The sequence below is a fragment of the Neofelis nebulosa genome, chromosome 8 (assembly GCF_028018385.1).
Source record: "Neofelis nebulosa isolate mNeoNeb1 chromosome 8, mNeoNeb1.pri, whole genome shotgun sequence".
In the NCBI taxonomy this organism is placed as follows: domain Eukaryota; kingdom Metazoa; phylum Chordata; class Mammalia; order Carnivora; family Felidae; genus Neofelis; species Neofelis nebulosa.
The window spans coordinates 96,506,211-96,528,234 of NC_080789.1; the positions used below are offsets into that span (position 1 = coordinate 96,506,211).

Genomic DNA, 22,024 nt, shown 5'->3' on the forward strand with positions numbered 1-22,024 from the left:
AGCCATCGGCCCAGAGCCTGACGCAGGGCTCGAACTCACGGACCGCGAGATGGTGACCTGGCTGAAGTCGGACGCTTAACCGACTGCGCCACCCAGGCGCCCCTTGACTGTGTCTTAACATGTGTTACTTTTATTCTGAAAAACACTTTTTCTGTTTGTCAAAATTCTTCTAATTCTTCAAGATGGATTTGAGCTCCTCTATTTCCTATACTTCTTGATAAGATATAGGCCAGAGAGGAGTATATGTGTATGGTTTTAATGTAAATACAGTTTACCTCCTCAACTAAATTGTAATCCCTTAGCTACAAGAGGCCCTGTAATAAACTTCTTAGCATTCCTCATGAGGTCTTTCATGGCGATTTGCCTTCATTAGATGTGTTTGTTAATGTTTGATTTGGGGCTGGGGGAGTGGAGCAAGGGTCCGGTACAGCAGCAAAAATATTTGTGATCGAATTGTCAAACTGTTCGCTCCTTTTTATCTGCTGTTTTAGTTATGTACATCTAAGTGGCATAAGCAAACAATACAAATTGGGGGTTGGAAATGGGAATAAGGCTGCAGCCCTGTAGTTTTCCACTAGTTGCTAGGATATAGAAAGGTCTGTATTGTTTTTATTCTTCTGTTTTATTTCTGTTGTTTTTATTCTTCTGTTTTATTCTGTTGTTTTATTCTGCTAGACAGTGTGGTTGTTTTGGTCTTCAATTTCCACATATTCTTTTATATTAATGTATCAGTTTTTATTTTGAAGCACTACATTTTAATCAATTAGTTACAGCCATTTAAATGTAACTATTTACTAAGAGGTACTAAGGTATTTATTGAAATAATTTTAAAAGGCAAGAACCAACATCTGCAGGGCATCTACACATCTGATACTGTGCTACGTATTTAACATTATTTTATTTCATTCTTAAATAATTCAGTGTTACAAGTTCTCTTCCTGTTTTACGGTGAGAAATTGCCTAAGGGTACCCAGTGAGTGATAGAACTTATATTCGAAATCTAAGTCTGTCTAGTTGTGCCAGAACATTGTTTGCCAATCATGAGAGATTTTTAGAGAGCAGAATGAAGAGTCACCGCTAAATAGAAGACGCTTAATTGTGTAAACTAAAAGCATCTTTTGGAGTTGTGATTTTGTTATTTTTCCCACTGTGATTTTCAGTTCCATTTTTTGCCTGTTATCCAAATTCATACTTATGCAGCCATCTTTTAAGTTGTTCACTTATTAGAATGAACAGAAATGTTGTAGGCTAACACAACTGAAAGAAAGAGTTGGTTGATCCTGTAATGTTTTTGGAGGAGAAATTTAAATTTTATTTCATTTCATTTCATTTTTTAATGTTTATTTATTTTTGAGAGAGAGGGAGAGAAAGCATGAGCCGTGGAGGGGCAGAGAGAGAGGGAGACACAGAATCTGAAACGGGCTCCAGGCTCTGAGCTGTCAGCAGCGAGCCTGACACTGGTTGAACTCACAAACCCCTGAACCATCGTGAAATCATGACCTGAGCTGAAGTTGGATGCTAACCAACTGAGCCAGCCAGGTGCCCGTAAATTTTATTTTTATGAAGAAGTTCGATACTAGGCATTTAGTATGTGCCTTTAGATGAGGAAACAAATCTTAACAGGAAGGTCAGTATTTGGGCATAGTACAGCAAAATTAGTGTTAGTTTATTAAATGTAAGATAATGCAGAGTAATTGATTTAAGATCATACTGAAACTAGGAAGAAAATCAAGTCAGACATTTTAATATACCATAAGCTTGTGAGGAAGTAGTATTTTAGGGTGGTACAGTGCATACTGTTTGGCATTGTGTGTTGGAAACTCTTCGATTGGATGGTGAACTCCCCCTAACAAGAGAACATAAGTTCACTGTTAAGTATATGACATTTTAGATGACGTAGTGGTACATTTTCCAGGAGATGCAGTTGGAAATACTGCAGTAGAAACTGATGAGACCTTAGACTAGAACTTTACATATTTATTTTTTGTGTATTTATTTTTACATAAGATAACAGAAGCTGCAAGATTTGATGGTCTTTAAAAGGTGATTTGCAGAGGAGAACTCAGGAAACCTTGGAAAATATCCAACCAGGTCTGAAAAAGGAAGGGAGAACCAGTAAAAATGAAGAGATAAAAAGCCTTTCTGGCTATAGAAAAAGGGAAAAGGTCATACTGTGCCATGAAAATCCAGTGCATAGTTTCAGTGGGTGGTTAAGAGTATCAAATTAAAAAATAAATAAATAAATAAGGCAAAAGATCACAAGAACTGAGGAAAGCAAGGAGGTAGTCACTGACCATTTTCAGTAGACTTATTTCATCTGAGTCAGAGATTGGAAGTCAGCAGAGTAAGGGAATGAATCTTAAGAGATGGAGGCAGCTGTTACAGATCATATTCAAAGAATGGCAGTAAAAACAGAATCATTCAACTGTTAAACAGTGTCTTTCTAAGTTGGAAGAAATTGTGTTGTGATAAAGGCAGAAAAAAGGACCCTATGAAGAGGGAGATATCGAAGATCCTTGGGAAGGAAGGAAATAGTACTAAAAGGAAGTTCTCATGAAAGGGTAGAAGATGATGCTAGAGTCAAGAGATAATCTCTGGAGGAGAGTACCTCTGGATGGAGGTAAAATAAAAGTACAGAGTTTTAAAAAATAAACTTTCCCTACCTAGAATAAAGATGTTTCTGTTACACATCTTATAAAGGAAAGATTTTTCTCTCCGATCACAGTTTCCAATAATACAGGGGGGCCAGAAATTCTTTCTTGGAGCTCTGCTTTTAGGGAGGGTTCAGGAATGTATCCATTCTCCAAAAGTAGGGAGTAGTGTGCATTTTTTTCTTACGTGGATTTAAATTTTTTACATGGATTTAAAATTTGGGCAAGAATACATTTCATTCAAATGGCTAAACTGTAGAATCTGAGGATAATAATGGTTAAATTTTCATTTCCATTTTTAGGAAGGTTTCTTGAGTGATTGTCTTAGGAAACCTATCTCTTTTTAAAAATTATTTAACAAATATTTATTGAGTTCTTTGTCAGACTCTTTAACAGTAGATGTGGCAGGCACGTAAATGGATGAATTAGGTTCCTGCTCTTCTAGAGGTCACATTCTAGTTAGATACGTAAACAAATTATGGACCCTTTTTCTCTACTTAGTCCTTTTGCTCTTAAACACCAAAGTAATCTTAAGATACAAACATCATAAAGCATATCCAGGAATGATCTGTTGCAAGAAAATATGAATGTAAAATGTCAAGAGTGATGTCTCAAATTAAGGAGAAATTATTAACTTTAAGCAATATTTAATGTAGGAATTAGGATAGTATTCTTTTAAACTATGTTTTTTGGGGCGCCTGGGTGGATCAGTTGGTTGAGCATCCGACTCCGGCTCAGGTCATGATCTCATGGTTCGTGAATTCGAGCCCCGCATCAGGCTCTGTGCCGGCAGCTCGGAGCCTGGAGCCTGCTTCAGATTCTGTGTCTCCCTCTCTCTGTCCTCCTCCCCCGCTTGCACTCTGTGCCTCTCTCTCTCTCTCTCTCTCTCTCTCTCTCTCTCAAAAATAAATATAAAAGAAATAAACTATGTTTTTAAAAATACTCTTTTTAAACAAAGATTAAATAAAGATTTAAACAGTTGGCTTAATGGAAGTCCTATTGTATCTGATATGAACACACAAACATTTAGTTATCATCTCTTCTGTCAGATATAAATGAAATATTTATTGATATTTACCCATGAAAATGCAAGGATATAGCACAGTTTTGCTCACTCAATTTTTTAAGTACTTTGTTTTCAAGGTTTGGCTGTTCTTGGAAGGTCAGCAAGAGTTTTTAAATTTTAGAGAGGAGATATAAAGATAACATCTGGTTGTCATTCCATTTAGGCAACCACAGTATTGACTTATATGTACTATTTCCTACTAATTTTATGGATAAAAAAATTAATTCTTGCATAAATCATAATACTGTTTGTAGGAGGGTAGGGAAGATACTGTTTGCATGTATGTACATGATTTTAGTACCAGAATAACATTTCTGAAGTCCAGTTTGCCTGGCACACAGGCCACTTAATGGTAGAAATGGTTTCAGCTGGGGACTTCCAAGTTTTTGCTTTAGAAGACTGACTCCATCTTTCAGAACAGAAGATGAGTACATGTTGCTGGAATGTCAGGGACAGAAAAGATGCCTTTGCCACTTGTACAGAAATTGTTGAGTTTATGAGAGTTTCAGAATGAATTTAATAATGTTGCTAAATGGGGTAGTTGGAGACAGTAGGTACATCCCAGTTCCTGGAAACTTAGTTGCAGAGAGTGTTGTAAACTCCAGATACATTTATAATTATAATCTTAAGAGACTGAGAGATGTTCTGAGAGCCCTTATCTTGGGCTTTCAAAAAAATCTTCAAACAAAACCATAAAATAAAAAAGTATAATAAGCGGAAGGAGTCCTAAACAAGACATTTTGTTTTCAGCTATGTGATCTTCTGTGAATCTCTGTTTCCTTATAAATGTAAAACAGACAAAACTCTCAGGAAAAATAAAGTATGTTATAAAACAAAATATATAATAAAATAATGTGTATGAAGGTACATTATAATGTAAAAACAAATGTAAAAGCAAATTTAAGGTAATGATACTGTATTTTTAATTTTTAAAAGGCACTTAATAAAAGAGATACATACTAAGGCTAATATTGCCAGAATTTTTAGAAGGAAGAGTAATAAGAGATAGAGAAATAGAGGGAAAATATGAGCTTATATTGAGTATTTTAAATCATTCTTGTTAAATTAGCATGTTATTTTGTGAAAACATTGTAATAAAAATAACTAAGATGACTCTTCAGTTTTAATACAACAGGCAGTTGGATTTGTCATTTTATATACATTCGAAGAATAAGTACACATCTTTTCCTCTTGTCTTTAAACTTAAACTTGAAGGTTATGAATATTGATGGCACTGGGAGACGAGTACTGGTGGAAGACAAAATTCCTCACATATTTGGGTTTACTCTGTTGGGTGACTATGTTTACTGGACTGACTGGCAGAGGCGTAGCATCGAAAGAGTACACAAACGAAGTGCAGAGAGGGAGATCATCATAGATCAACTTCCTGATCTCATGGGCCTAAAGGCCACAAATGTTCATCGAATCATTGGTAAGTAATTAAAAAATTCCTTCAAAGATGGACGCCAAGGATGAGACAAGTTAGAGATAGTGGTTTATCAAGCAGCAGTGTAAATTTTTGGTGTTTTGAGGGAATATAGAAATTATCTGTTAATTCTTTTTTTTTTTTTTTTGTTTAACAAGAAATGGGCCTTTTGAATGTTGGCTTAGTACTCTGGCTACATAGTTTTACTTGAAGGGCTAAATATATACACACACACATGCACACACACCTGCTTCATTAAAAGAATTCTGTCCTATTGTATGAATAATGTAACTTATTTTAAAGCTTACTGTGTGGGTACAAAGGAAAGTATTTGCATACCTTTATTTCCAGTTGATTAGCAGGGGGTTTTGACCTGTCCCGTTTCCGACTTGGGCCAGTGCACAGTCCTTAGGTAGTCTGGTGGTATCCCGTGCCCGGGAGGGCACCACGTTAAAGCTAACTTAGTGTGGAGTGCTGGCCTAGCAAAGTGCATGCACTACAATGCAGAACTCCTGGGCTCAAGCATTCCCCCCTGCCTCAGCCTCCTGAGTAGGTGGGAATACAGGCCTGCATCACTGCCCCTGGCTTTTTATTCCCTATTAATCTTCATGGTATTTATGACATTAGGATTGAAACTATATTTTGGAGCAGATAGAATCATAGGTCTTTGTGAACCACATGCCTAGTCATTTTAAAGTGAAAATATGTTGATTGTGTCAATGTGTGTGTCTTTCTGTATCCTTTTATAATTAACATATTTTTTAGGTTCCAACCCTTGTGCAGAGGAAAATGGGGGATGTAGCCATCTTTGCCTATATAGGCCTCAGGGCCTTCGTTGTGCCTGCCCCATTGGCTTTGAACTCATCAGTGACATGAAGACTTGCATTGTCCCAGAGGCTTTCCTTTTGTTTTCACGGAGAGCAGATATCAGGCGAATTTCTCTGGAAACTAACAATAATAACGTGGCCATTCCTCTCACTGGTGTCAAAGAAGCTTCTGCTTTGGATTTTGATGTGACAGACAACCGAATTTACTGGACCGATATATCACTCAAGGTTAGCTTAAAAGAATTGAAATGTTAAAACCAAAGACTAAAAGGGAGAGGTTCTAAAATTTGAGTCTTCATGCTGTGATCACTCTCCCTTATTGTTTAATAGGCAGAATTCAACAAAAGCCCTTAACTTTTTAAAGGAAGGAGAAGGTCCATTCCGTATTTAATTAAGTGCTTTTTTAAAATACAGGATACTTTGCTTGAGTGTTCTAAATCTGCAAGACATAATCTACCTCTGCTTTATTCCATTTGAGGATAATGAGTGACATTTTCTGCAATTAAAGAGTAAGCAGTTGAAGTCCCATCTAAATGAGTTATAGAGACTTGACTTATTTTAAACACAATTCTGTAGTCTGGCTGAGGTAGAAAATGCCAATTATGAGTTAGAATATACCTTTATTTTCTTTTTCCTAAAATAAATATTGAAAAGCACTACTAAGTCAATAAGAGGGAGGAGCTCCTGAACAGAAAATCTGGAGAATAATCTTTCCTTCTTCTAGATTGTTTTGGGCCTATTTCATATAATTTGTGTAAAATTTGTTTAATATGCAAAAATCACGGGGTATTGGAGCCAGAATTGGATTCTAATTGTGTTCAATAAAATCTTTAACTTGAATGAATGAATAAATGAAGTAAAATAAGTATATTTTGGCTTGTATTGTATGGCCTTCTAAGTTTTCCTCATCTTGAAAACAGAGATAATGCCTATCTTGCAGGGCTATTTTGAGGATTAAATGAGAAAATATGTGTAAACATGTGTACACTTAAGGTAGTACTTGCCAAGAAGTAGCAGCCATTATTAATGGCTTGAATAATGGCTTGAAATTTTGGGAACTCAGAGCTTCAGTGGTAATAATCTGATAATGGTTATGTACATTTTATGATGTATAAGGTTGTTGAGATCTTTGCAGATTGACACAATGACATGGCATACTCTCAGGAGCCTTCAGGAAGTTGACTACCAATTACAAGTCTACAGCATTCTAGCCATATTTTTTTCACTTGATTACTAATAGATTTTAAAAGCAAAGTCATTCCACTGTCTTACTTGAGTAAATTTTTGATCCTTAATAATTACAAAAATTTCTCCTCGGCTTGATACTAAAACTTGAGGTCACAGTTGCATTTATTAGAGATTGACATCAGGCTTTTTCTGTGCTTGTAAAATACATGAATTGTATTAAGAAACTATGCTTCTGGATCCTCGCACCCAACGAAAACCAGAACTCTTCTTTCTTGATAGTGTTTTATACTTAAGCCATGTGATTTTGTTGTTAATCTCATTCTTGCAGACCATCAGCAGAGCCTTCATGAATGGCAGTGCACTGGAACATGTGGTGGAATTTGGCTTAGATTATCCAGAAGGCATGGCAGTAGACTGGCTTGGGAAGAACTTGTACTGGGCAGACACAGGAACGAATCGAATTGAGGTGTCAAAGTTGGATGGGCAGCACCGACAAGTTTTGGTTTGGAAAGACCTAGATAGTCCCAGAGCTCTTGCACTGGACCCTGCTGAAGGGTAAACAGCTTTTATGTATGCATTCTTTGCAACTGTGTTGCCCATAGCCTCATTATGGATTGTATTTTTGATGTCTTAAATAATGCTTACTAGGAATCTGGTAACTAAACCATAGGTAGGCTTTATTTTAAAACCCATTAGTTGAGATTTCACTGATTTAGAACTAATTATTAGCTATATTTTACTTTTGCCATTATTAACATTAGGTAAAGGAAGATTGGTGAGATGGACTAGTAATTAAATATTACCGATCCCATTGTATGCTAATAAACAGCCTTTTTAAAGGTATCGTTTGCATTTTGCTTTACCCTCTCTGAAGTTAAATCAGATCTAAAACCCACTGAAATAATGCCGTGTACTAAGAAATAGCTGCATTTTAAAAAGTTCCATTTTAGAATATTCATCAGTTCAAAGTGGAATTAGTTTGATCATTGTTAAAAGCTTAGAGAAACTTTGATATGAGATGGTAAACTGTTTTCGATTAAAAAAACATTTCTTTACAACATGACGTTTTTCAAAGGTAGGTGATCCTCTTACATGATGTAGCAAGTTTTAAAAAGCCAACAGCTAAGAAATCTGAAATTTGAAGAATAATTCTACTTTTAAAAGCAGAAGTTAACAGTGTGAACATACAAACATATTTACCATACCTGTAATTAAAAATAGATCCTTGAAATCACATTAATTCCATTATTACCTAGTCTCCATCTCGTTAGAAGGCCAGAGCAAAGATAGCTTCTCTGTGCTGACATGTTGTGGTTGCATTACAGTGATCTTAACTCTAAGCATTAGTTACCACACAGATAAATTTAATAATTGGGACTAAGGACTCCACAGTTTATTTGGCTGCTAGCAACTGTGACATTTGTCTCACAGTTGTTTTTGCTTCTTGTGTGCACGTGCCTGTCAGCTGACAAGTACAAATGCAAACAAAGCCCAAGACTAACTTTAATTTTCAGAAAAGCACGTTCATGCATTGCTACCAAGTCAACCATCAGCTGACAGACTGATGAGTAAATGTCTGTCCTCAGGTATTTGATGAGAGTTGGCATGTGGAGTGCTTTTCTAGTTCCAGTATTCAGAATGTCTCAAAACTAGCACCTTACTAGTTTAGTTGAAAAAGTACTTAGCTAGGGATTAGGTTCTAGTTCTAGCCCTGCCATGTGATGGAGTTGAAGAAATTAGATCATTCACATTTCTTTTATTGCTTTGGCCTCTTTACATCTATAAACAGCCTATACTGTGGGGCTGCTCTGAGGTTAATGTGAAAAACTTGGAAAAATAATATAAAAGCAAGAAAGTATTCTAAAATTTTACAGGGATTATAGCAGTAGTGTTCAGTGCCCAGCCGACACAGTAAGGGGTGAGTCACTGCTCATACACACATAGTATGTTCCCTTGGACTGCACGACCAAAAACATTTCAAACTTTGCTTTTTAGTTCCATTTAAAGACTATTAATTTTTACCTTTGATATACTCCTGCAACTTGTCTTTGGGGAGAGTTGATTATACAAGTTGAAAAATAAGTCTAAAAATTTAAACCTCAAATTGCTTGTGTTCAGAAATATGTAAAGATACAAAACTATTTTATGCAGACGTGAATCAGATTCTGAGCCCAGAACTTTAATTTTTTGGTATCTTCTTGAATATTAGTTGCATAAATGCAAGTGCTGCAGTATGGATATCATTAGTTTGTTTCCAGTTTCTGGGTTTTGGATGGAACAAATTCATTGGAAAGACTAAAGAAAGCTGACTCACTTCCTTTTTAGGATATGAGAAAAAATATTTAGGTGAGGGTGCCAAAATAATTGAAAAAATGATAGCCTTGATTTTGCTTTACCGATTTCCTTGATTTAATGTATATTTTCTTTAAATTTATTTAGTTACCATGCATGAATATGATCCTTTTTCCCAAATAATCAAAAGTGACCTGTTACATATCTATTGTTTTGAATTTAGATTTATGTATTGGACTGAATGGGGTGGAAAACCTAAGATAGACAGAGCTGCCATGGATGGAAGTGAACGTACTACGTTAGTTCCAAATGTGGGACGGGCAAATGGCCTAACTATTGATTATGCTAAAAGGAGGCTTTATTGGACAGACCTGGACACCAACTTAATAGAATCTTCAAATATGCTTGGTAAGGTGTACTTCTTTTTTTTTTTTTTAATCCAGACAGATAGTATGTTATTCTTTCTATACAAAAATCCGTGACTGCTGTTTACCATTGGTTAGATACTATTGACAGAACTTCCTATGAATGTCTAGGTGCTCTGACATTGTATCCTGTTTATTATTATTAATAGTGGGCCAGGTTCTTGGATTCACATCTCTTTATTTTGTGGAAATTTCATTATTGTTGGGCTTGTAGTGGAATTTGTAACTCCCTAGATGTTCCTGAAGTGACTTTTTGTAGTAGTAAAGTACAGTATATGCATTTCCATCTTTTTATGGAAGGAAGACTAAAAGTTCAACTTACAGACCCTTATGGAGAGAAAATAAAACTGCAGTCAAAACAGACCACTTGGAGTTTAAACAAACTCAGTGATTTATAGCAAGAATATAAGTTTGAGGCATGGGGTCAGACTGCAGATGGATTGATTTCAGAGGACTGGTCTGGTTTTAAAATTGCTGTTAAATAAATTGTTCTATCTTAAATTGCTTACAACTGTAATATTTTATATGTTACAACGTTCTTTCTTTTGGCCAATAAGGCTCTTCTACTCTCACATGTTTCATGCCTCTGCTTTTCCCGTCTACTGCCTTTCTGAAAACAGGACTCAACCGGGAAGTTATAGCAGATGACTTGCCTCATCCTTTTGGCTTAACTCAGTACCAAGATTACATCTACTGGACAGACTGGAGCCGGCGCAGCATTGAACGTGCCAACAAAACCAGTGGCCAAAACCGCACCATCATCCAGGGCCATTTGGATTATGTGATGGACATCCTCGTCTTTCACTCCTCTCGGCAGGCAGGGTGGAATGAGTGTGCTTCCAGCAATGGGCACTGCTCCCACCTCTGCTTGGCTGTGCCAGTTGGGGGTTTTGTTTGTGGATGCCCTGCCCACTACTCTCTTAACGCCGACAACAGGACTTGTAGTGGTAAGCTGTGTCTCCCCCAGTGCAAACTAGAATTCGAGGAGAAAGCAGGATTTTGAAAACACTGTAGTTCATGTTCTTTCTAGAGCTAACAAGTTGTAGAAGTTCAGAGTTGATCATTTAACAAAAGAGAAGGACTAAAGATGGAAAAATGCACGTTTTTGTAACTTAACTGTTTGATGATAGCCAGTTGCTGTTATGGAAAAATTGGTATTGCAGAAAAAATTAAGTCTTTTACTTTTGAGCATTTAAATATTTAGTGCACAATTGCATAGCTTCAGTGAGACAGACTGTCATACATGCGTGCTATTAAGAATTTATATTTTTCTTATTCGTGTTATATTTATTATAAAGTACAGGCAGTAAAACAAAGAAAATTTTCAAACTACAACCTCCTTGTCCTTTGAAGTTCATAGTATAGACTAAAGATAAAAAATTTAAGCAAATAAGAGGCCAGGTGGAAAATGCATATTTTTCATGTAAACTTATCCGGGTATAAAATAATTGTAAATATCTGGGGAACTAAAGAGCACATGCTCTGAGCATTGTGGGTGGTCACTACTTAATTCCAGTGGATTACCAGATCTTCTCCATTCATCCAGATTTTTCTTGGCTGTAATATCTGCTGATATTTAAATATTAGCAGTACATATTACATATTAAATACACATTAACCACACATACACTGTGCTAATGACATCAAAACATAATATGTAACAAACATTGTTGGCTTGGGGAAACCTGGTTTAGGACTCAAGTATATGTGACGGCCCATGTCTTGATGGATAGACAAGAGCAAATTGCTAGATATGATAAACAAATAGAGAATTCGACTGGAAAGGGTAAATTCATGTCAGAGAAGTGTAGGATATGGTTCACTAGGGTGGATGGTAACAAAACTGCTATAGGATATTGGATTAGCTATTAATTATTCAGTTAGTCACATATATGACATAATGTAATATACAAAAATATATAAAACATAAAAAGTATAAAATATATATTATTCTACATGATATATAAACGTAATGTTTAAATTTAACATAATAATATAAAATATTAAATGATGTGTATAATAATAATAGCTATTAACTATTCAGTTCACTATTGAAATTACTTTATTCTGTGACTGAAAGTATAAGAAGTCACATAGGAAAGGATTCAGTGTGTTGTGACACAAGGCTTCAGTTGTGAAAAAGAAAGAATATAAGTTTATAGTTTAATGATTTCATGGAGTCTTTGCCACAGAATAGTTTTGAGTTTTACTAAAGTTCCATAAATTTTTTAAGCTTTAAACTTCTCATTTGTAAAATGGGAATAATAATATTAACTACCATGTAAGGTTGCTGTGAAAATTAAGGTATAACATGATTTGATTATTGTGTAGAATGGATTTGAAGAGAGTTGTGGTAGCAGGGAGGTCAGGCAGACTGATGTGGTAAGAGACGTGGCAGTGGTGACAGAAGCTGATGGATTGAAGGTATATTTTGAAGCTAGAATGAACAGAACAGTAGGTTGTACGTGAGGAAGAAGAAGAGAGAGGAGGCAAGGGTGACTTTTAGATTTTTGGTTTGAGTAGTTAAGTAGGTAGGAGATGAGAAGACTAGAGTGAGAAGTTTAATTTTAGGCATGTTTATATCGATTTCCCCATGGGACATTGACATAGATACATTTAATAGATAGATAGAAGAGGGGAGACATGAGGTTGAAGATAAATAGATTTTGGAATTGCCAGCATGTATTAAAATGGGTAAGATTACTTAGGGAGAGGGTATGGAGCTAGAGTTGGCAAACTTTCTGTACAGGGCCAGGGAGTAAACATTTAGGCTTTGTGAGTCATACAGTTTCTCATACCTGTTCAACTCTGTCTACTGTAGCATGAAAGCCATGGACAAGACATTTTTAAAATGTGTCTGAATTCCAATAAACTATTCTAAAACAGACAGCAGGGCAAGATCTAGCTGTGGGCTGCAGTTTGCCAGCTCCTGTTAAAGAGAAAGGAAGGGGTCTGGTAACCTAAGGAATTCTGTCTGAGGAGGGAGAGCTTGCAGTGGACACTGAAGAGTAGCATCCAGAGAGGGAAAAGGAAAAACAGGAGAGAATGGTGGCACCAGAAACAAGATTATTCCAAAACAGAGAACTGTGCTGTATGCTGCTGACGGGCTGAGTTAGGTGAACCCTAAAATAATGTCCACTGGATTTTTGAAGAAGGTGGTGATTAGTAACCCTAAAGAGATTAGTTGCAGGGAAATAATGGTTAAAGATTAGAGTTGGTCAGAATGTGAATGGAGAAAGGGAGAGAGGGGTAGTTGTCTTTTTCAAGAAGTTTGACGTTGAATGGAAGGAAAAAAATAGGAGTAATGACCAATGGAGAATGGAACCAAGGGGAATATGGAAAGACCCTTTGAGATCATTATTGTTTTTACTGCTTATATTTGTGCATATTAGTTGCTGAGTGAAGGCCTGAGGAATCAGTGCCGAGAGTCCCCATATCTGTCTTTGGCTGCCTTTTGGAGATAGATCAACAGTGCTTCAAGTGGCTTTCTATTGTGTACTTTTTTTTTTTTTTTAAGTTTACTTATTTTTGAGAGAGAGAGAGAGAGTACAAGTGGAGGAGAGGCAGAGAGATAATCTAAAGCAGCTCTGTGCTGCTAGAGGAGAGCCTGATGTGGGGCTCAAACCCACAAACTGAGATCATGACTTGAGCCACATTCAAGAATCAGGTGTTTAACCAGCTGAGCCACCCAGGTGCCCCTGTTGTGTCCTCTTTTTATAATTAGTACCATTTAATATTTGTGTAGAGATATATTAGAATCCAAGGCAGATTATGAGAGAAATTTATCACAAAGTGCTTGCCTTTAGATACTTTTCCAACATTGTGGGCAATTTACTCCTTGACCTGTGTTTCATGTATGTATGTATGTATGTATGTATGTATGTATTTATTTATTTATTTATTTTTCAGATTTTTATTTAAATTCTAGTTAGTTAACACACAGTGCAATAGTGGTTTCAGGAGTAGAATTCAGTGATTCATCACTTACATATAACACCCAATGTTCATCATAACAAGTGCCCTATCTAATACCCATCACCCATCTAGCCCAATCCCCACCCACATCCCTCTATCAATTCTCAGTTCTTTATCTTGAAGATATGGTTTGTTTACCTCTCTTTTTTCTTTTTATTCCCCACTCCCATATGTTCATCTGTTTTCTTTCTTAAATTCCACATATGGATGAAATCATATGATGTTTGTCTTTCTCTAACTGACTTATTTTGCTTAGCATAATACACTGTAGCTCCACCCACATTGTTGCAAATGGCAAGATTTCATTCTCTTTGATGGCTGAGTAATATTCCATTGTATATATACTACATCTTCTTTATCCATTCATCAGTCAGTGGACATTTGGGCTCTTTCCACAGTTTGGCTGTTGCTGATATAATGCTATAACCATTGAGACATGTGTGCCCCTTTGAATCTGTACTTTTGTATCCTTTGGGTAAATAGCTAATAGTGCAATTGCTAGATCGTAAAGTAGTTCTATTTTTAACTTTTGAGGAACCTCCATACTGTTTTCCAGAGTGGCTGTGCCAGTTTGCATTCCTGCCAACAGTGTGGGAGGGTTCCCCTTTCTCTGCATCCTTGCCAACACCTGTTGTTTCTTGTGTTGTTAATTTTAGCCATTCTGACAGGTGTGAGGTGGTATCTCATTTGTGGTTTTGATTTGTATTTCCCTGATGGTGAATGATGTTGAGCATCTTTTCATGTTTGACCTGTGTTTCAAAAGCTAAATCAGATCATGCTGTTTCTCTTCTCAAAACCTTACAATGGCTCCCCATTTCACACAGAGTAAAAACCTAGTTGTTATAATGGGCTACAAGTTCCTACATGATCCGTACCCCTCACTTTGCATCCCTCCCCCTTTGCTTCTCCTGGCTTTCACTGTTTTCACCGTGGCTTTCACTGTTCTCCCCTTGCTCTCTTCATGACACAGCTACCCTAGCCTCGTTGTTTTCAAATATGCCAGTTACTCCCACCTCAGGATTATTGTGCTGCTTATCACCTTTTGGAATGTTTTTCCTGCAAATATTTACATGGATATACTTCGTCTCTGAGTCTTTGCTTAATTGTGACCTACACAGTGAGACTTGATCTACCCTTTTAAAATGGCAAATCATCCTTCCACCCTATTTAGCATTGCCAGTGCTCCTTACCTGTACTTTTTCTTTTTCCTGTAACATTTATCATTCTTTGTTACCGTATGTAATTTATGTACTCTAATATTTATATACTATAACTTCTTAATTATGTTAATTGCTTTTATTGTCTGTTTATTGGAACATAAGCTCCCTGAAGCAGTGTTTTTGTTTTGTTTTGTTTTTTTCATGGATCTTAGGTGCCTAGAACAATGCTTGGTGAGTAGTAATGATTCAAGAAATCATTGTAAAATAAAAGAATGAAGAAGCAGGGGAGGACTTAGAAAGATACATATACTCTTCCACTTATCAGCTTTGTGACCTTGGGAAAATACTTAACCTTTCTGAGTTTGCTTACCTAAAAATGGAGATGATAATTTTGGGGATTAATATCTAGAATGATGAGTGACATGTTGGAGGTCCTAAATAAACGTTTGTTTGTTTTCCTTCCCAATTATCTGAAATAATTTTATTTTCTTTCAAAATTGTGGCTACAGGGCTGCCCCTTAGTTATTGTGATCTAATGCTTGTTTCTTCATGTGTTTATTCATTTCTTCTTCCAATGAATATATATTGAATGTCTGCTACATACTGGGCATTATTTGAGCCAGTGGAAAATGTAGCAGTGAATGAAATAGACATCAGTCTCTGCCCCCATGGAGATTATATTCCAGTGGGACAGATAGTGAACCAAATAAGTAAACTATATCATGGGTTAGATGGAGATAAATGTTTTGGAGAAATATTAAGAGCAAGAAAGGGTGAGGAGGAGAATTGCAATGTTAAATACACTGATCAGAGAACTCCTTACTGATAAGGTGACATTATGTCAAGAACGGAAGGAGGTGAGGAAATGAGTTATGTGGATATCTGGGAGAAGACCTATTAAGCAAAAGAGACAGCAAATGCAGAGGTCTTAGGAAGAAGCATGTCTGGCATATTAGAGGAACACCGAGGGGGCCAGTGTCACTGGATTAGAGTGAATAAAGAGATCAAGTCAGGGAGGAAACAAGAAGCCAAATTGTGTAATCCCTTGTTCAGTACTGAGGTGGTTGGTCTCTATGGCACCTTTGTGCAAATCAGGAAAAAATGGTTTCCTTTCAGCATTTGCAGCCACACAGGTACATGGCTTGGCTAATGAAGTGTGGACTGGACTTTGGTCCCTACTCATGCCCTTGGCACAGGGCACAAGTGGCACAGTCAGAGGTGATGGGCTTGTTGGCCTTGTAGTTTATGAAGTTCTTCCACAAGAGCATGACCTTCCTTTAAGCTGCAGGTGAACAATTGTGCCTTCAAAAGGAGCTGAAAACCTCCCTCCTACTTAACATCTCATCTGTCTTCATTGTGACAATGTAAAGCTCAGACAGTCTGTATGACAATTTCTCAAAGTACCATTCTGCAGGAGATGAGGGAGTTAGAGGTTACATAAATTAGGTTGGATTTGGGCTTACAAAATTGCATATTCTTTATCACTTTAAGCACTGAATGACAGAATCAAGTCTTCCTTGAAATAAGTGACAACATCAGCTTCCATTAATGTCATATGTAGACTTTTCAAAACAAGCATTTATTTGAAGCCATATTTGACTTTGTCTTAATCTACGTTTCTAAAACACCTAATTGTAGAATCTAATTGAAGGTTAAAACTTGACTCAAAAAAAAAGCAAGTGCCCAGTAAAACATGGTAGGGGCCAAATATATACTTGATTGTTTCCCAGGCAGGAAAAGTTGGCAACTAAAACTCTGGAGTCTAAGCTTCATTGTATGTCTTAGTATAAGTGGTGATTATTCTGTCAGAAACTTAAGAGTTTAGAGCCCCCCTCCCACCCCTTTTTTCTTCAGTTACAAGAAAGCAGTACTGCCAAAAAATAATTCTTAAAAAAAAAAAAGCTACCTTGTTGTGACATATATTTTTACTACCTAGTGTATGTGTTCTACTAAAATTGCTAAAAGTTGTTAAGTCAGTATGTGATGGAGTTGACTCCAGATAATGGAGGGTTCCAGTGGGAGACTTTCTAAATCTTCCAAGCCAGGTATGGGCTTCTAGGTGGTGAAGAATTTACACAAAGCTGAATTTCAGTGTTGTGAATGTAGCATTGTGTGTCAACTATGTTTCATTAAAAAAAAAAAAAAAAAAAAAGAATTTCAGTGTTGTAAATACCAGGTTTCTTTATGAGTACCAATGAGTTTCTTTGGGAAACTCAAATTAAGCCAATGTACTTTTGGGTATAAATGTAAAGTAAACCAGGGAACCACACTTGATGGAATCGTGAAGAATGGGGCTTGGGTCCTCCTAAGCAAGGACTTCTAGATTGGCCATTTATGTTTATGTCCATGAAAAGCACAAAATTCTACTGGATTTAGGTGATGACTGAATACCAAGAGACTGGAGTATAATTGTGGAATTTTTATATACGTTTGTTTTTTTTTAATTTTTTTAACGTTTATTTATTTTTGAGACAGAGAAAGACAGAGCATGAACGGGGGAGGGTCAGAGAGAGGGAGACACAGAATCTGAAACAGGCTCCAAGCTCTGAGCTGTCAGCACAGAGCCCGACGCGGGGCTCGAACTCACGGACCGCGAAATCATGACCTGAGCCCAATCGGCCGCTTAACCGACTGAGCCACCCAGGCGCCCCTTTATATATGGTTTAATGAAGATTTTCAAAATACTTAGTAGACTTTGAAGTTGTTGGTAGCACTGTGAAATGCTGTTTCTTTACTTTTCTTTTTCTTTCTTTTTTTTTTTTTTTTGTGAGAGAATATGCAGGGGAGGGGCAGAGAGAGCGGGAGAGAGAGAATCCCAAGTGGAGCTTGATCTCAACCATGAGATCATGACCTGAGCCATTATGCTGTTATCAAGAGTTGGACACTTAACCAACTGAGCCACCCAGGCGCCCCAAATGCTGTTGTTTTCTAGATGTTTTCCTGCATAGTAATCAGTGTCTTAGTCCCGAGGGTTAGTCTCTGTTGCATTTCCCCATTTCATAAATTTAGGACATCAACTTAATATCAGATTAATATATTTTTTTGGTAAAAATATAAATACAAGATTTTTTGTGAAGATAGAGATAATGAGTATAAAGCATTTGTTATTACTAGTTTTGTGTGTGCATGTGTGTGTAAGAGAGCAAGAGAGAGAGAGACATTTTTACTGGCTTTCCTTGCAATTATCATCCACACAATGCAAAATAAAACCTGTAACTGCAATCCATGAGGATTTAATTTCTATTAATACTAACTTTATTACTGCTACTACTGATATAATGAACAGTAGTTATTTTTACTTTACATTTATATAATACTTTACACTTTTTTATTGAGGTATAATTGACAATAATGCATTATTACATTTTTTAATGTTTATTTTTAAAATTTATTTTTATTATTTTGTTTTAATGTTTATTTTTGAGAGAGAGAGAGAGCATGAACAGGGAAAAGGCAAGGAGAGAGGCAGACACAGAATCTGAAGCAGCCTTCAGGCTCCGAGCTGTCAGCACAGAACCCGATGTGGGGCTCGAACCCACGAACTGTGAGATCATGACCTGAGCTGAAATCAAGCACTCAACTGATTGAGCCACCCAGGCTCCCCAATGTTTATTTATTTTTGAGAGAGAAACAGACAGAATGTGAGCAGGAAAGGGGCAGACAGAGAGGGAGACACAGAATCTGGAGCAGGCTCCAGGCTCTGAGCTGTCAGCACAGAGCCCCCTGTGGGACTCAAACTCATGAACCGCGAGATCATGACCTGAACTGAAGTCGGAAGCCCAACTGACTGAGCCACGCAGGCGCCCCCCCTTACATTTCTTTTAATGTTTGTTTATTTTTGAGAGAGCCAGAGCGAATGTGGGGGAAGGTCAGAGAGAGAGGGAGACACACAGAATCCAAAGCCAGGCTCCAGGCCCTGAGCTGTCAGCACAGAGCCTGATGTAGGGCTTGAACCTGGGAACTGAGATCATGACCCGAGCCTAAGCCAGACGCTCAACCAACTGAGCCACCCAGGCGCCCTGAGAGAATCCCAAGTGGGCTCCACACTCACAGTGCAGAGCTCGATGCGGGACTCAAACTCACGAATTGTGAAATCATGACCTGAGCCAAAATCAAGAATAGGAGGCTTAACCAACTGAGTCACCCAGCACCCTTAATTCTTGAAGTATCTTCATATATGTTGTAAAATTCTTACAGGAACTCAATGAACAGGACAAAATAGCTGTAACCTTATTTTAGAGTTGAGCAAACTTTGACCCAGAGAGGTTCAGTGACTTAGTTATGATCAAGTGAGTAGATAATGAGAGAGCTGATACTAAAACCTTTCTTGGAATTTCTGCTTTGACCTATGGAAACCCAGGTTTCCTGCCACCCGCAGTATAGCTTATGGAAGAGTAGGATTATTCACTTGGCACACAAGGAGAATTTTAATATCTTTATCAAATGCTTTATTGAAATCAGGTCTCCTTTTATGACACTGTGGACAAAATGGAACAAAATAGGCTAGGGTTATGACATAATACCCTATGTCATTGGGTAAATTCATAACTGGTTTGATAGCATAGTGCTCATTAGTGTCACCTTGAGGAGAGTTTCTAGGGACATTCCAGACGGTTTTGTCCTCAGTCTTACCTCTTCAACATCTGTGTCTGTTTTGCATGAAATGTAGACAACAGGTTGATCAGATCTTTGAGTGATACAAGATTTAGAGTAATTGTGTTTAAAATTTGCTCTTTTCTTTCTTTAAGCTCCAACTACTTTCCTACTCTTCAGTCAGAAGAGTGCCATCAACCGCATGGTGATTGATGAACAGCAGAGCCCTGACATCATCCTTCCCATCCACAGCCTTCGGAATGTCCGGGCCATTGACTATGACCCACTGGACAAGCAACTCTATTGGATTGACTCACGACAAAACATGATCCGAAAAGCACAAGAAGATGGCAGCCAGGTAATTCAGGGCTCGGTTCAAATTCTGTTTTTTTTTACTATGTAGTTGGACTAACCATCCTCTTTTACTTAATTCTTGAGTGTGTGCGTGCGTGTATGTGTGTGTGCGTGTGCGCACGTGCAGAGAGAGAGAAGAATGTGAAATTCTGGACCTAGCAGCTTTTTTTCCTCCTAATGATCTTTGATCATTATCAAAGATCCTAATTGTTTGATAATGCTGTTGGAATAAAAATTGTATAAGGAAAACTTAGTTCGTATGTTGGTAATGACTTTGTTACTGCCACTCATGTCTGTTTGTTTAGTTTTTTCCATTATGGTTTCATTTACATGGAGTGTTGGAAGCTTTGAAATTAAATAGACCTTGGTTTTGATCTATCTGTGTCACTCACTAAGATTCTTAGGAACTTTTTAGCTGAAAACAATGTAAAGCACATAGCCCATTATCTGTTCCATAGTATGTATAGACTCAGTAAATAACAGTTCTATTATTATTAATTATTTTTAAAACATTTAGAGGATAAGAAACATATAACACAGTCTTGGTAAAATTAAAAACACCTAAGGATATGTTATCACTAACTTAATGATGGGGGGGGCTATTATTTGGTGACTAGGGAGGGGAGGGAATAAAAATATTATCAATATCTTATCTATGCTTACATACCAGTCATGGTTTATATCACAGTTATCCATACTACTTTACTTTCTTTCTGTGGCCAAGCAGTTTTAGACTGGGAATTACTATGAATAATTATTTGTCTTCCTTATAGCAGTGATGTTGAATTTTGAATATATTAGAATTTAGGGAGATTGGATTAAGTTTTGGTATGTCACTAAGGGTGAGGTGATCATGTATTTAGGGGCTTTTGAGGGATCATTGAGAGGTCTAGCAATAGTGGTATATTACAGATGCACCTTACACTATATAGACCAGGACTAACAGACTGATAAATAATAGAAATTATAGCTGTTATTATACAGTCAAGGACACAGCAGATAAATGAGATAGCCTCATTAAGGAATATATTATCTCAGCATTGCCAAGCAAATGAAATATAATTTATTCATATAGAACATTAGAACAGAACCTCCCTATTGCTTTGCTTTGTTAAAAACTTTTTTTTTTTTTTTTGGTGGTTTGAGGATTGGAGAAGGACATGACTGGTCGATGTGGTTTCTAGCCCTCATTGCTGTTGTCTCTGTAAGCGGTTCACACCTTCAGCACTATTGACATTTTTAGGGTATATAATTCTTTGTTGTGGAGGTATGACCTGTATATTGTAAGCTGTTTAACAGCATCCCCACCCACTAGATGCTAGTTGTACTCGTATAGATGTGGCAATCAGAAATGTCTCCCCACAGTGCCAAATGCCCCTGGTTGAGAACCGCTGCTTTGGAGGACTTGTAGGGATGTTTCTAGCTGCAGCTGTAGTCACTTTACAGGAGACTCTTGCCACCTTCCCACTCGAATCAATGCACTGTCGGGTTCCTAGAGCAACTAATATGGCCTCAGCTCACTCCTCTGCTACATGTCATAATAGCCAAAGGGAACATTTAAAATGCCTGATGAAAAAGAAGCACATTACCCATAAAAAAAATCTGTTAGTAAGAAATGTCTGGTGAGACTTGAGAGTTCCTTCTCAAGTTTGTACCATGTAAGTGTAAGCTTTGTGAGCGATCACTTCAGGGCTCTCTGGCTTGGAGCCTAATTTTCTATGTGTGCGTCTTTTTCTTTCCCTAGGGTTTTACTGTGGTTGTGAGCTCAGTTCCAAATCAGAACCTGGAAATACAACCCTATGACCTCAGCATTGATATTTATAGCCGCTACATTTACTGGACTTGTGAGGCCACCAATGTCATTAACGTAACAAGATTAGATGGGAGATCAATTGGAGTGGTATTAAAAGGCGAGCAAGACCGACCTCGAGCCATTGTGGTAAACCCAGAGAAAGGGTATGCTACTCAAGTTGCTTTCAGATATCTTGGCATGTGAGATCCTCATCAGCCTTCCTTTTCAGCTCATTAGTTATTTACCTTTAATGTACTGTGCTTCAGTGAAAAAAC

The 22,024-nt window shown here is 37.2% G+C and overlaps 1 protein-coding gene across 3 annotated transcripts in view; it reads left to right on the forward strand.

Annotated features, from left to right (window-relative positions):
- Positions 1–22,024, forward strand: part of LRP6 (LDL receptor related protein 6) — a 181,722-nt gene that overhangs the window by 125,787 nt on the left and 33,911 nt on the right. For all 3 annotated transcript variants that reach the window (XR_009265896.1, XM_058743646.1, XM_058743645.1), the window contains exons 8-14: positions 4,933–5,149; positions 5,909–6,198; positions 7,487–7,713; positions 9,674–9,858; positions 10,496–10,822; positions 19,759–19,961; positions 21,702–21,913. Coding sequence is in view for 2 of the 3 variants with exons in the window: in XM_058743646.1 (XP_058599629.1) it covers positions 4,933–5,149; positions 5,909–6,198; positions 7,487–7,713; positions 9,674–9,858; positions 10,496–10,822; positions 19,759–19,961; positions 21,702–21,913 (1,661 nt within the window). In the remaining variant the exon portion in view is untranslated. The remainder of the gene's footprint in view (positions 1–4,932; positions 5,150–5,908; positions 6,199–7,486; positions 7,714–9,673; positions 9,859–10,495; positions 10,823–19,758; positions 19,962–21,701; positions 21,914–22,024) is intronic.